This window comes from Aquarana catesbeiana, linkage group LG02, assembly GCF_042186555.1.
Source record: "Aquarana catesbeiana isolate 2022-GZ linkage group LG02, ASM4218655v1, whole genome shotgun sequence".
Classification (NCBI taxonomy): domain Eukaryota; kingdom Metazoa; phylum Chordata; class Amphibia; order Anura; family Ranidae; genus Aquarana; species Aquarana catesbeiana.
Window position 1 is genome coordinate 70,473,033 of NC_133325.1, and position 16,063 is coordinate 70,489,095.

Consider the following 16,063-nt stretch of genomic DNA (forward strand, 5'->3'; position numbering starts at 1 on the left):
ATGCTAACAAAAATTCCAAAATAAAGACTTCGTGGACACCTCCCACCATCCTCGGACAGACCATCTCTCCAAGCACCAAAGCCAAGATTCTCTGAGTCATCTTTGACTCAGGAATGACAATGGATGCACAAATAGGATCAGTAGTTAGCGGATCCCACCATCTCCTCCGCCTGCTACGCAGACTCATCCCCTTCATCCCAGAAGAGGACAAAGCGGCAGTTGTGGGAACAATCATCAATTCCCGACTCGACTATGCAAATTCGCTCTACGTAGGACTACCCCAATATCAGCTTGCGCGCCTGCAACTCATCCAAAGCACGGCGGCAAGACTGTTAACAGGAAAAAACCCTGGGAATCCATTTCCCCATCACTAAAGAGCCTACACTGGCTAAGCGTGAAGAATCGGATCACATTCAAGACCCTCTGCCTCACCCACAAATGCATACGAAACGCTCCGCTATATCTCCGCGAGAAAATAAAACACTACACGCCGAATTGCAGTCTTCGATCAGCTAACCAAAACCTCCTCATCATTCCCAAATACCGCTACAAAGCAAAGGGAGAACGAAGATTCGCAGTCCAAGGACCTCGACTATGGAATGCTCTTCCAACCAACATCCGCATGGAAGAAAACCACAAGGCCTTCAGGAAAAAACTAAAGACCTTCCTTTTCTAAGAAGCTGACAACAGAGAATACATCCAGCGCCTTGAGGCGATTCAGTTCGCATTTGCAGCGCTTTACAAATCATTCATTCATTCATACAGGCTTCTACTACAAAAAAATAATAAATGCTCATTTTTTTGCCGGAAAAAAAATGTGAATTTATTAAATTTTTTGAAAAGTGAACTTATCCTTTAGACCCCCTTCACACCGAGGCAGTTTTCAGGCGTTTTAGCGCTAGAAATAGTGCCTGAAAAATGCCTCCCATTCACTTCAATGTGTTCTTTCACACTGGGGTGGTGCCCTTTCAGAATGGTAAAAAAAAAAGTCCTGCAAGCAGCATCTTTGGAGCACTATAAATAGCGCTCCAAAAAAGCCCCTGCCCATTGAAATGAATGGGCAGTGCTTCCAGAGTGCCTTAAAAGTGCCGCAAAACGGGTCTTTTTTTTTTAAGGTCACAATGTCACGTGACCTTAAAAAAAAACGGTCCGCTAGCGCCCAAAAAGCTCCACAAAAGCGCCACTAAAACACTGCTAAAGTACCGCAAAAACGACCAGCGCTTCAGTGTGAAAGGGGCCTTAATCTACATAACATTTTAGAACTAGGAGCACCCATCTGTGCATGCTCCTAGTTCTGAGAGCCGCTGTCAATGTCAGCCGCTGGCCTACACTAATGAACGGAAACCATTTGCCTTGGTCCCAATCAGGTGATCAACATAACAGCCAATCATGGTAATCACACAAGGTGTGAACTCCTATTCCTTCTTCAGCCATCATTGTGCAGTACAGCAAGTTAAAAAAAAAAAAAATCAGTAAAAGTTAAAATTGTTTTCGTGTAACTGTGTGTCAACTAAAAAATGCTTTAAAAAAATCTGTCACTTTGTCATCTTATAATAAAAAAACATAAGCAGAACATTAATTAAAACATCCTTTAAACAATGTCAAAACTGCTAGGTGTTTACATTAGGCCCCTTTCACACTTATACGACTTCAAAGTCGCACGATTTTACCGCGATTTCGCGGCCGCGATTTTGCCGCGATTTGGGAGCAGTACTACTTTGCCACGTTTTTGGCATTAACAAATGAAAACATACAGTAGTTGGTATGAATCATAAGGGGGAACTCCATGCCAAGTTTTAAATAAAAAAACTGGCGTGGGTTCCCCCCAGGGGCATACCAGGCCCTTAGGTCTGGATTGTAAGGGGAACCCCCTACGCCGAAAAATCGGCGTGGGGGTCCCCCCAAAATCCATACCAGACCCTTATCCGAGCACGCAGCCCGGCCGGTCAGGAATGGGGGTGGGGACGAGCTGGCGGCCCCCCCCTCCTGGACCGTACCTGGCCGCATGCCCTCAACATGGGGGGTGGGTGCTTTAGGGCATGGGGGGCGCAGTGCGGCCCCCCACCCCAAAGCACCTTGTCCCCATGTTGATGAGGACAAGGGCCTCTTCCCGACAACCCTGGCCGTTGGTTGTCAGGGTCTGCGGGCGGGGGGCTTATCGGAATCTGGGAGCCCCCTTTAATAAGGGGGCCCCCAGATCCCGGCCCCCCGCCCTATGTGAATGAGTATGGGGTACATGGTACCCCTACCCATTCACCTAGGGAAAAAAGCGTCAATAAAAAACACAGTACACAGGTTTTTAAAATAATTTATTAGGCAGCTCCGGGATCTTCTTCCGACTTCAGGGGTCCTCTTCCGACTTCGGGGGTCTCTCCGCCGTCTCCTCCCGGTGTCCGCATCTTCTGCCGGCTCCTCCGCTATCCTCTGCAGCTCAATTGCTAGCGGTGGTCCGGACTTCTGCTTTCTTCTTTTCTTCCAGAGATGTTGACACGACGCTCTCTCCAGCCAGAATGGTCTCTGTGCGCTCCGCAAGGGACTTATATAGGCGGTGACCCCGCCCCCTTATGCCGTCACAGTCCCTGGGCATGCTGGGTCTGTGACGTTTTAGGAGGCGTGGTCACCGGGTGATGACCACGCCCCCTTATGACGGCACAGTCCCAGCATGCCCCGGGACAGTGACCTCATAAGGGGGCGGGGCCACCGCCTATATAAGTCCCTTGCGGAGCGCACAGAGACCATTCTGGCTGGAGAGAGCGTCGTGTCAACATCTCTGGAAGAAAAGACAAAGGCAGAAGTCCGGACCACCGCTAGCAATTGAGCTGCAGAAGATAGCGGAGGAGCCGGCAGAAGATGCGGACACCGGGAGGAGACGGCGGAGAGACCCCCGAAGTCGGAAGAGGACCCCCGAAGTCGGAAGAAGATCCCGGAGCTGCCTAATAAATTATTTTAAAAACCTGTGTACTGTGTTTTTTATTGACACTTTTTTCCCTAGGTGAATGGGTAGGGGTACCATGTACCCCATACTCATTCACATAGGGTGGGGGGCGGGATCTGGGGGCTCCCTTATTAAAGGGGGCTCCCGGATTCCGATAAGCCCCCCGCCCGCAGACCCCGACAACCAACGGCTAGGGTTGTCGGGAAGAGGTCCTTGTCCTCATCAACATGGGGACAAGGTGCTTTGGGGTGGGGGGGGGGGCCGGCAGGGTGCCCCCATGCCCTAAAGCACCCACCCCCCCATGTTGAGGGCATGCGGCCTGGTACGGTCCAGGAGGGGGGGGGGGGCGCTCGCTCGTCCCCACCCCCATTCCTGACCGGCCGGGCTGCGTGCTCGGATAAGGGTCTGGTATGGATTTTGGGGGGGACCCCACGCCGATTTTTCGGCGTAGGGGGTTCCCCTTAGATCCATACCAGACCTAAGGGCCTGGTATGCCCCCGGGGGGGAACCCACGCCGTTTTTTTCATTTAAAACTTGGCGCGGTGTTCCCCCTCTGGATTCATACCAGACAGCTGTCAGCACTGCCTGTCGCTCATCGGGAAAGGAAAGAAAAGTTTTCCTTTCCCGAATAGCGAGGCCAGGCTTGTGCTTACAAAGTCGTACTGAAGTCGTGTCTATATTATTCAGGCACGACTTGCATGCTACTTCAGGGTTTAACATTGAGGTCTATGGAGTACAACTCGCATAGAAGTTGGACCAAAGTAGTGCAGGGACTACTTTCAAGTCGGCACGACTTAAAGTCGTGCCAATATGAATGGTAGTCATTGAAAATCATGGAGTACAAAATCGTGGGACAAGTCGTGTAAGTGTGAAAGGGGTGAGAGTTAAACTTGAAGCAGCATCAACCCCCCCCCAAAAAAATATATATATATACATTGCATCTTACTAATTCTTGTGTGGAAGGGAAGCCAAAACCTAACTATGCTTAAAGTGGTTGTAAACTCTCACTTGTACCCAGTGAAGTGACTGGTCTCAGGAGATACACAGAGATGACACAAATCCTCCTACATTATTTGTATCTGTTTATCTGCAGTCTTTTCTTCTCTTGAGAGTTCAGAAAAAAGGGGGCAGAGAGCTGAAGTTACACTCTGCAGAGGCCAGCTATAAGAGCTCTGAGAGCTAATTGGAAGGAAAGGGACACACCCCCTTCACATAGCACACAGAAACAGTGCTGATGATGTCAATCAGATGGAGCTCCCTCCCCTGTCACCATTTTTCTCTCGGTGTCAGGAAAACTTGTCAGAAGTGATTCATGCTGATAGTAAAGGAACGAAGCAGCAGACAGAAATGACACTTAGTGCTCTTGATTGAGACAAGTACACACTATAGATGGATATGCTTCGTTCATTTTTCATGTCTGAGGTTTACAAACACTTAAAATCTACTCCCACTCTCATTCTAAATCTATTCTATCTACCCTGTAAAAGGGAAGATCTGTATACTTACCCATTCTAAAGTCGCTTCAGTCGGGTTACATGATTGGCTTCAGCGTAGAGGAGAGGCAGCTGACAACGGATGTCCCATAGTAAGCCTATGGGTGACGTCATGGCACAGGCTCTGCAGCCGTTGTTGCCAATCACTACTCTCCACCGAAGCCGGCGCTGGAGAGATCATGTGACTGAACCGGAGCAACTTCCGAATAGGTAAGCATAAACATCTTTCCTTTTACAGTGTAGATAGAATAGGCTTAGAATGGGGATGGGACACGATTTAAAGTGTTACTAAACCCACAACAGTAAAATCAGTCTGTATATGCAGCAAAGCGTGCTTGTTATACTCACTGTGGAACCTAAGGGGTTAATCCTGTGCATTGCATATACAGGCTGTTTGATACTGTCTTCTCTGATCCTCCCCTTCTTCCACAGTCCCCAATACATCTCCTGATGGAACAGAGCCTTTGGGGCACTCTGCACATGCTCAGTTTGGTGTGTATTGCTAGAGAGTTTTTTGATGCATTGGGAGAGTGCATGTGATCAGCACAGGGCCAATCAGTACTGTCCAGACAGAGGGTCAGGGGTATTGTAGCCTCATAAGTCAATCAGAGCAGAATGAAATCTCCTCCTACAAGCTTTAATCAGACACTGATAGAAGTTATACGACTGCTATATACTGCTGATGAGGAAAGGTATTTAGCAGTTTATATTTACTAAAATAATTGCATTTCCATGTTCTGTGTACTGTGGAAGACCAGATATAGTGAATGCAGGGTCCTGGGTTTACTAACACTTTAAAGGCCAAGTTCACCTTTTTTTTTCTAAAAAGACAGCTCCCCTATGTACCAATACAGCATTTAATGTACTTTTGCAAAAATAAAATAGCTTTGCATTTATTCTGCACAGGCTTACCTCACTCTCTTCATAGCTGTTTAAAAACACTGCTTGATTACTTCTGCTTTACTTTCTGGGCAGACTTTAGGTCATGACACAGGAAGGAGTTGACCAGTTGAGGGTGGATGATGCAGGGTGTGTGCTAATGAGGTCAGCTGGTCAACTCCTTCCTGTGTCATGACCTCAAGTCTGTCCGGGAAGTAAGGCAGAAGTAATGGGAAGTGGTTCTGTTATCCTGACTGGGCGTCATATGACGTCCAGCAGGATAGCATGCCAGCGCGCGTCCACGGGGGCGCGCACCGCGGCGATCAGTGGTGCTGTGTGTCAGTCTGTCCATGTCAGCCTCTGACGGAGGATCCGTACCATGTGATCAGCTGTGACCAATCACAGCTGATCATCGCGTGAACCAGGAGGGAGGGTCTGTCAGAGGGAGGGTCTGTGCTGATAATCGGCACATTGAACATCAGTACAGCCCCCATCAGATGTGCCCATCAGCTGCCAATCAGTGCCCACATGCTGCCAGTCTGTGCCCCATCAAAAACGCCTGTCAGTGCCAATCAGTGCCCCATCAGTAATGCCTGTCAGTGCCCTTCAGATGCCAATTAGTAATGCCTGTCAGTAGCTCCTCATCAGTTCTGCCTATCCAGTGCCATCCAGTGCCATCTATCAGTGCCCATCAGTGCCACCTACCAGTGCCACCTATTAGTGCCCATCAGTGCTGCATATCAGTGTAGCCTATCAGTGCCCATCAATTCTGCATATCAGTGCCACCTTATCGATGCCCATCAGTGCCGCCTCATCAGTGCCCGTCCGTGAAGGAGAGAACAAAATTTTATAACAGAAACTAAGAAAAACTTTTTCCCCCCAAAATGTCAGTCTTTTTTAGTTTGTTTAGCAAAAAATAAAAACCCCGGAGGTGATCAAATACCACCAAAAGAAAGCTCTATTTGTGGGAAGAAAATGATAACAAATTTAGTTTGGTACAGTGTTGTATGACCGCGCAATTGTCATTCAAAATGTGACAGTGCTGAAAGCTGTCCTGGGCAGGAAGGGGGGAAAGTGCCTGGTATTGAAGTGGTTAAACATCCATGATGACAATGGGGCGAATGTGTAGAATAAATGGAAAGCAGTTTTATTTTTACAAAAGAAGTACATTAATGCTATACTGGTACATAGGGGAGCTGGAATTTAGAGGGAAAAAAAAGGTGAACTTGACTTGTAAGCTTAGTTTTTGACTTGCCTTCCACTTTAATTTAAATGGCTGCATTCATTTTCTTTTTCTAGTCTTTAACCTTTCTCTTGCAGTCACCCTTGTATGCAGGGAGTAGAGTTGTGTCTCCCTACACTGTGCACATCATAGAAACACACAGCCCCATATCCTAGGAATGCAAAGCACTCTCCTGCTCCTCCCCACTCCCTTCTCCAAGCTAAAAAAAACTGACCCTAGAGTGCACTGCCCACTGTTATCGCTTTCATGTGAAAACCAGAAGTTCAGGGAAGCCGCACTTTGAGAGCAGGAGCCAGCAGCATTGAAACTTGTACATGGCAAGTTATAGGATAAGAACTGTAACAAAAAGTTTACTGGGGCATGTTTATTTTATTATGCTCAATGTGTTAAACCAAGAAAGAAAAAACAGAGTTTAACCACTTACCGACCGCTGCACGCCAATATACGTTGGCACAATGGCAGCGGTGGGCAAATGGGCGTCCCCTTTAAATGGCGGGGTTAGCGGGCGTGCCGTGTACAGCGGGACCGTGCCCGTGAGACTGGCAAACTCAATGTCTGCCGGTCTCCCGGCGATCGTGTTATGGAGCCGCAGGATGGGGAAGTGCCTATGAATAATGTAAACAAGGCATTTCCCTGTTATGCCTTGTGACATGACAGAGATCACTGCTCCCTGTGATCACTGTCATGTAGGGCTGCAACTAACGATTATTTTCATAATCGATTAGTTGGCCGATTATTGTTTCGATTAATCACCTTAAAAAAAAATGTGGTGTATAATTTAGTTAATATGTAAAGTTTAAAAAAAGGCAATTTATTCCTAAATATCTTTATACGCAGGGGTAAATATAAATGACCAACTATACGGTTAGGGAGTAAAATCTTTAATCCTCTCTGAGAATGATAGACAGAAGAGATATACTCTAAATAAAAAAATTGATCTGAGTCCAGATTCAACCTCTAATAGTATATAAAGAAAAAAAAAATTCTAGACTGTTTTTCAGATTTTCAAACAGAACTGTAATATTACATGCTTTTCTGCAGCTTCTCCATTGAAGTATATTGAACCAAAAAAGCACCGTTTTGCATTGAAAAAGGTCCTTGACCCTTTCCAAATACACAACAGCTGAAAAAAGCATATATGTGAACGTTAAATGAACTGTAGTGCATTTCTGCAAAAAGCACCAAAACACACATAGGTGGGAACCAGGCCTAAGACATTTAGTAACATAATGGAGTTTAAAAAAAAAAAAAATTATGTTTTTTTACTGTGCAACAGTGAAAGTAATATTTACAGTAGAGATTATTTGCTCTTTTTGTACTATATAGGGCTAATTTTAGCTTTTTTAACCCCATTATGTTACTGGCCGATTAATCGATTATGAAAATAGTAATCAATTAATTACATAATCGATTAGTTGTCGATTAATCGATTAGTTGTTTCAGCCCTACTGTCATGTGACTTAAAGCACATTCCCCCCCACAGTTAGAATCACTCCGTAGGACACACTTAACCCCTTCATCGCCCCTTAGTGGTTAACCCCTTCCCTGCCAGTGTCATTTACACAGTAATCAGTGCATTTTTATAGCACTGATCGCTGTATAAATGCCAATGGTCCCAAAAATGTGTCAAAAGTGTCCAATGTGTCAAAAGTGTCCGATGTGTCCGCCATAATGTTGCAGTCCCGATAAAAATTGCAGATCGCTGCCATTACTAATAAAAAAAAATTAATAATAAAAATTCCATAAATCTATCCCCTAATTTGTAGACACTATAACTTTTGCACAAACCAATCAATATATGCTTATTGCGATTTTCTTTTACCAAAATTATGTAGAAGAATACATATCGGCCTAAACTGAGGGGAAAAATGTTTATTATATATTTTTGGGGGATATTTATTATAGCAAAAAGTAAAAAATAATGTGTTTTTTTTTCAAAATTGTCGCTCCTTTTTTGTTTATAGCGCAAGAAATAAAAATCGCAGAGGTGATCAAATATCACTAAAAGAAAGCTCTATTTGTGGGAAAAAAGCACATCAATTTTGTTTGGGTGCATCGTCGCACGACCGTGCAAATGTCAGTTAAAGCGACACAGTGCCGAATCGCAAAAAGTGCTCTGGTCAGGGAAGGGGGTAAAATCTTCCGGGGCTGAAGCGGTTAATAGTAGTTTAAGTGATGCATACTGATACTGCTACCTTTGTTCTGTGCATCCCGGCTTCAATGACCTCTGGTTAGGAAAGGGTAAGAAAAAGAACCCAATTCATTGATACAGACTTCTGCTGCTTAAATTATTATCACTGTTCAGTGCTGCTGTGCAGTGGGGTTCGGCGTTTGGTTTGGCTCACCTTTTCAGAGTGCTTGAACTGACGCCAATAGCTGTCATACATGCGTTTTGTGGCTCGCTCCGGGTAACAGGTCAGAGTTTTAATGTAAACCTTGAGGCTTCTCTCAAGTAATTGATTAACTTCCCCATAATCGTAGTCATCGTACCTGGGGAAAATCAGGTCAGACAGAGGAAATTAAGTGCACAGCCAATTTCACCCGTACTGTACCATGGCTAGCAGAGAGAGATTAATCATTACACAGCCTTTGTCTGACTATATACGGAGTCCCTAGATGGAAGCAACATTGATCACAGATCTGCTAGGAAAAAAAAGAACAATGCTAGGAAAAACAGTACAATACAATCTCATTAATCAAAAGATAAAGCTGTGACTTAAAAGAGATCCATATTTTAAGTTGAAACTTAAGCCAAAACTTTCTGTTCAATTCCGAATTTGGAAGGGTTAGAACTAGGGAAGCAGCGATACCAGTATCGGAAAATGCCCCCGAAACCAATACTAAGGCTGTCCACAAGGTACAGGCGTGTGTCTATGGGAATGTTTGACCATTCTTCCAGAAGAGCATTTGAGGTCAGTCAAGTTCCTCCACCCCAAACTCACTCATCCATGTCTTTATGGACCTTGCTTTGTGCACTGGTGTGCAGTCATGTTGGAACAGGAATGTGCCATCCCCAAACTGTTCCCACAATGTTGGGAGTATGAAATTGTCCAAATTGTCTTGGTATGCTGACGTCTTAGGAGTTCCCTTCACTGGAACTAAGAGGCCAAACCCAACCCCTGAAAAACAACTCCACATCATAATCCCCCCTCCACCAAATGATTTGGACCAGTGCACAAAGCAAGGTCCATAAAGACATGGATGTGCGAGTTTGGGGTGGAGGAACTTGACTGGCCTGCACAGTCCTGACCTCAACCCGACAGAACACCTTTGGGATGAATTAGAGCGGAGACTGCAAGCCAGCCCTTCTCCTCCACATCAGTACCTGACCTCACAAATGCACTTCTGGAAGAATGGTCAAACCTTCCGATAGACACACTCCCAAACCTTGTGGACAGCCTTCCCAGAAGAGTTGAAGCTGTTATAGCTGCAAAGGGTGGGCCAACACAATATTGAACCCTACAGACTAAGACTGGGATTCCATTAAAGTTCATCTGTGTGTAAAGGCAGGCGTCCCAATACTTTTGCCAATATAGTGTAGATCAAAATTGCAAAGTGCTAAAATGTGCAAAAATACAAACAGTATTGCAATTAAATTCCAAAAATACAAACATACAAATTGCTGCATGCAATGTGCAAAATACATATGGATATATGAATTTTTGTACATATTTTATAACATACAATATATTTCAAATCATGCAATATTCGTGCAGAAATAACTGTAAAAAGTTCATGCAAAGAAATTCATGCAGCAAAGTTCATAAGTATCTCAGGTTAATAAGATTATATTCCTGTCTGTGTCCCTGCTGGGGAGATTCGCCCTCTCTATGTGTCCTAGTGACTATGACCCAAGATAGAGGGTCAGCATAACAACCAATCCACTTGGAGGCCATCAATGGCAGTCACTCTATTTCATTATGATAGGGTTAGGCTTTGTTCAGACGGGCTCTGACACCCATTCTGTGTGCAGGCAGCCTATAGAGATAGATGGCAACGCAGCGGCTGCACAGACATGGCCACCTCTGAAAATGTAACATGTGTGCTGGAGTGGGAGCAGGGATCTGAACGCTGGCAGTGTGTGATCGGAATCTGTGCACCCGCTACTGCAAACGTCAACTTTTGTCCGTCTGTATCCACCTCTATAGGCTGCCTGTGCACAGCTTGGGGTGGATGCAGGCGCAATAAGAAACACAGCCTGCATGCAGAATGGGTGTTAGTGCCGGTTCACACAGGGGCGACTTGTCAGGCGACCTAGCCGCCTGACAAGTCGCCTCCCGTTCTGTACAATGGAACCGTTCTAATAGGAGCGACGCAAGTCGTTCCGACTTAGAAAAAGGTTCCTGTACTACTTTGGGGGCGACTTGCATAGACTTCTATACAGAAGTCGCTTTGCAAGTCGCCGTGGAAGTCGTGTGCAGGTCGCCTCGGTGAGGCGACCTGCAAGTCGTGCCGCCCCTGTGTGAACCGGGGCTTAATGTCCATCTGAATGAAGCATCTAAAGGCCAAGCAAACCGCCAAATATACAATTGACATACATATATGAGAGAGGATTTATCTGCCAGAGGCATTTGTATGTCTGGCCACTCAGTTCTACAGCTCTGCCACTCAGTAAAGTCCTACCTGGCAGTGGAAGGGTCTTGATTTTTTTTCCTTGCAGCAGTTTCACTTACAAGTCCCCTCCCCACCATGTGGCTGGACAGTAAAAGGAGAGGGAGCACCAAAGATGAGCTTGTCTCCCTGCTCTCTCCTTCTATTAGCATTGTCCTTGCACTGCAACACACCTGATTGGCCCATTGTGTGGCTTCCCCCCCTCTCAGTCTGAGCCCTGATACAGGGTCTATGAGAGGATGATGCCAAGTCAAATTAGGGAATTACGTTATTTGAATTTAAAAAAAATGCAGGGACTTATGCAGTTCTGTAGGAGTCTCCTCTATGTGCTGCTCCCACTTTGAACTACGGGGCGTGCTGATAAGTATTGAGCCTTACCCAGAAAACATTAAGCTAGGAAGCTGTAAATTGCAGGGTGTACTGGCCGATTTGTCTACATTCAATGGTGCAAAAATCAACTACCTATGATTTTAACTTTTCTTTCTTTATCAGGTCCAAAGTGAACATGGCAGCACCTCCAGAAAAATTCTACGTGGAAGAGCATAGGACCATAATCAAGTTCCTGTTTTTCCAAGGGAAAGGTGCGAAGTAGATCCAAGATGAAACGTCACAAACTTTGGGTGACAGTGGCCCTTCATCTGCAACAGTTAAATGTTGGGTTGTCAATTTTAAAACTGGCCATTTCAGTGTTGAAAGTGAGAAACCCAGTGGAAGGCCCGTTTCTGTCTCTGTGCCTTCAAATGTGAAAGCCACCCATGACATGATCATGGAGGACCACCGAATATCAGCCAAAAGTATTGCTACATATCTGGGAATATCAGGTGAGAGTTGGTGCCATTATCCACAACGACTTGGAAATGAGAAAGCTTGCAGCAAAGTGGATCCCAAAACTTTTGACAAACCAAACAAAAGGAAAAGTGTGGAGACATCGATGGCTGTTTTGGAACATTTTGCAAGAAATTAACCAGATTTCCTGGACAAACTTGTGATGAGATATGGATGAGATATGGATCTACTGTTATGATCCTGAGACAAAGGAACAGTCTAAGGAATGGAGGAACAGTGGTTCCCCCAGGTCAAAGAAGTTCTGTTGGTAAAAGGTCAGTGCAGAAGCAAATGGCAACAGTTTCTTGGGATAAGAAGGAAGTTCTACTGGTGGAACTGGTGGACTACCTCCAAAAGGGTTCAACCATCAATGCAACATATTACTGTGCTTTATAGACTAAGTTGAGGCAAAATATCAAGGAAAAATGTAGAGGAAAGCTCTACAAAGGTGTCATCCTGTTGCATGACAATGCCTTGTCACACACTGCAGGTGAAACAATGGCAAAACAGACCTTCTTAGGCTTTCAAGTGATGCCCCATCCACCCTATTCGCCCGACCTGGCTCCTTCTGACTATCATCTGTTCCCCAATCTCAAAAAACACCTAAAAACGGACAATGATTTGGGATTGTTCCGGAGGCAACTAATGCTGCAAAACAGTGATTACACCAGCAGTCGGAAGAATTTAATTTGCAGGGACTTAAAGTGGATATAAACCCTTACAACACACTTATTATAGGCTTACCTGTAGCTACCCAGGATATCTCCTAAACCTGAACGGTTTAGGAGATATCCCCTGTATTTGCATGTGCCAAAGTTATCGGCACTTGCACTGAAGCAACGGTGCCGTTACCGGCGGCTCCTGCTTATTATGCCTTTGTCTTGCAGGTTTTTTTTTTTGTCCTAGGGCAGTGATGGCGAACCTTGGCACTCCAGGTGTTTTGGAACTACATTTCATATGGTGCTCAATAGGGCTGCAACTAACGATTATTTTCATAATCGATTAGCTGGCCGATTATTGTTTCAATTAATCGATTATTCGGTTAATAACCTTAAAAAAGAGTGTGGTGTATAATTTAGTTAATGTGTACAGTTTTAAAAAAAGGTAATTTATTCTTAAATATCTCTATGCAGTGGTAAATATAAATAACCAACTGTATGGTTAGGGAGCAAAATATCAAATCCACTCTGAGCATAACAGACAGAAGACATATACTGTATATACTATTAGAGGAGATATATACTGTATATACTATTAGAGGAGATATACTGTATATACTATTAGAAGAGATATACTGTATAAACTATTAGAGGAGATATACTGTATATACTATTAGAGGAGATATACTGTATATACTATTAAAGGGTGAATCTGGTAAATATCATCAGACTCAGTAATCAAATTTTTTTTATTAAAAACAAAAATAATGTCTTCCTTCAAAAAAAATTTCATTTTAAGAACGTTCGTTCTTTCATTCAGCGAATGTACAAAGATTTTTCGTCTGAATATTCTCATCTGAAAATTGATCCTTGTGGCCAGCATAAGGCTCAGTACACACCTATGCAGTTTGCTTTTTATCTGTTTCTGCAGTGCTTTTTGCTGTGCGTTTTGATTTTTGTGCATGTGATTTTGCAGCGATTTGCGTTTTTGCATTTTTTTGGCCAATTTGTTGTTAGGCAGATTAAAAAACACATATTGCTGCAAAAACGCATTACATGCTTTTCTGCAGCTTCTCTATTGAAGTATATTGAACCAAAAAATCACCGTTTTGCGTGAACGTGTCCCATAGGAAACCGTGTGCATGAACTGTAGTGCGTTTCTGCAAAAAGCACCAAAAAACACATAGATGTGAACCAGGTCTAAGACGTTTAGTAACATAATGGGGTGAAAAAAACTAAAATTAGCCCTTTATAGTACAAAAAAAAGCAGATAATCACTACTGTAAGGGGTTAATTTTTTTTTTGTGTAGAACTGTGAAAGTAATATTTGCAGTAGCGATTATTTGCTCTTTTTGTACTATAAAGGGCTCATTTTAGTTTTTTTTCAACCCCATTATGTTACTGGCTGATTAATCGATTATGAAAATAGTAATCGATTAATTTCATAATCGATTAGTTGCCGATTAATCGATTCGTTGTTTCAGCCCTAGTGCTCAATTACACTGCAGAGTGCATGAGCATCATGGAAAATATAGTTCCAAAACATCTGGGGTGCCAAGGTTTGCCATCACTGTCCTAGGGTTTACAACCACTTTAAAAAGCTGCAGGACAGATGTGGCAAGTGCATTGACTCCCTGGGGGAATATATAGAATAGTGTGGCAGTTACAGCTTCCTAGCTCAATTTTTTTCTGGGTAAGGCTCAATACTTATTAGCACCCCCACCCCCAACTGTATGTGCAAGAGAGACACAAAGCAAAAGCCTCTCCTCCACCTCCACAACGGTGAGCGACAGTGGCTCTATGAACCTCTTGCGATGAGAAAGTTGCGCTTCCCCGTTCTGGTGAAAACCCCTTCCCCCCAATTTCTTGTATGGGTGTCACAGGGACAGGAAGTGAAAAAAATCTCCCCAGTGGAGTCACAGACAGTAAATTTTGTCTCTTCTCCACTCTATTCAAAACAAAAGAAAAATGTGGCTTCAGTTCAGCTTTAATGGAGTCTTTATTTACAACACATACAATATTTTCTTTAGCTCTCCGCCAAAGCAGAACTTCCTATACATACCTGATTCCAAACATACAGTGGACATAGTTAAACAAGGCTCTTCTTAACATGGTGGTGTCGACATCTTCGTGCGTGGCCATGGTGTTGTAGGTGAGATTGTAGACCATCCGGAACTTGTCATCTAGAAGGTGGCCGATGTCAGAATAAAGCCTGTTTACCAGCGAGAATCCATGGTCTTCCCACGAGTAGTCCTGCACAAAACAAGGAAGGAAATCTATATTTTTTTCTGACAACTAAAGAAAACGGTGGTTGGTTGCAGTTTGCAAATGAAAATTCAAGTTAGACTTACCGGTAACTTGTTTTCCATGAGTCTTTCAGGACAGCACATGAGAGAGAGGCTCCACCCACTAGGAAACAGGAAACACAAACTCCACCACATTTTAAAAGGAGGCTCCTCTCCACAGCTCGTCAGTTGTAGTAGAGTACCTCCGGCCCAAGCTGGAACACATAAGCATAATACGGTTAATTCACAGCATATATATATATATACACACACACACTTCCATATACGTATAAATATGTATATATAAACATGAAGGGCGGGTTGCTGCTGTCCTGAAAGACTCATGGAAAACAAGTTACCGGTAAGTCTAACTTGAATTTTCCCTTATCGTCTTTCAGGACAGCACATGAGAGGATAATCGAGACTTACCAACTAGGGAGGGACAACAGCCTGCAGGACCTTTCTGCCAAATGCCTGATCACCAGCCGACAGAAGATCCAATCTGTAGTGACGGACAAACGTAAGATAACTTGACCACGTAGCCGCCTTACAAATTTGGTCTGGGGTGGCACCAGCTTTTTCTGCCCATGTAGTGGCTAGAGCTCTGGTAGAATGTGCTCGTACTCCCTGAGGAGGAGACAACCCCGACTGGACATAAGCTTCTGAAATAGCCATTCTTAACCATCTGGCAATTGATCCCTTTGAAGCTTTCCTTCCTTTTCTGTTGCCGGAAAACAGAACAAATAAAGAGTCCGAAGACCTGAAGTCCCTTGTTTTCTCTAAGTAATGTAATAAGGTTCTTCTTACATCTAACTTATGAAATAATTCTTCCTTACTTCCTGAAGGATCTGAACAAAAAGTTGGCAGGATGATTTCCTGCGACCTATTATGGACTGATGCCACTTTTGGTAAAAACGCAGGATCTGTTCTAAGCACAATCCTGTCTGGGTAAATTGACATAAAGGGCTCCTTAACTGAAAGAGCCTGAAGTTCTCCAATTCTTCTCGCAGTCGTAACTGCAACTAAGAATATCGTCTTTAGAGTTAAATTCTTTAACGAGATTGACTGTAATGGTTCAAAAGGATCTTTTGTGAGTACTTGTAAAACCACTGTCAAGTCCCATTTTGGAAAGT

General features: G+C 44.1%; 1 protein-coding gene across 3 annotated transcripts in view; it reads right to left on the reverse strand.

Moving 5' to 3' along the window:
* The window catches only part of SESN3 (sestrin 3), a 180,980-nt gene that overhangs the window by 15,016 nt on the left and 149,901 nt on the right, over positions 1-16,063 (reverse strand). For all 3 annotated transcript variants that reach the window (XM_073613028.1, XM_073613026.1, XM_073613027.1), the window contains 2 exons: positions 14,708-14,898; positions 8,896-9,040 (listed from right to left, as the gene is read on the reverse strand). In XM_073613028.1, the coding sequence (XP_073469129.1) occupies positions 8,896-9,040; positions 14,708-14,898 (336 nt within the window). The remainder of the gene's footprint in view (positions 1-8,895; positions 9,041-14,707; positions 14,899-16,063) is intronic.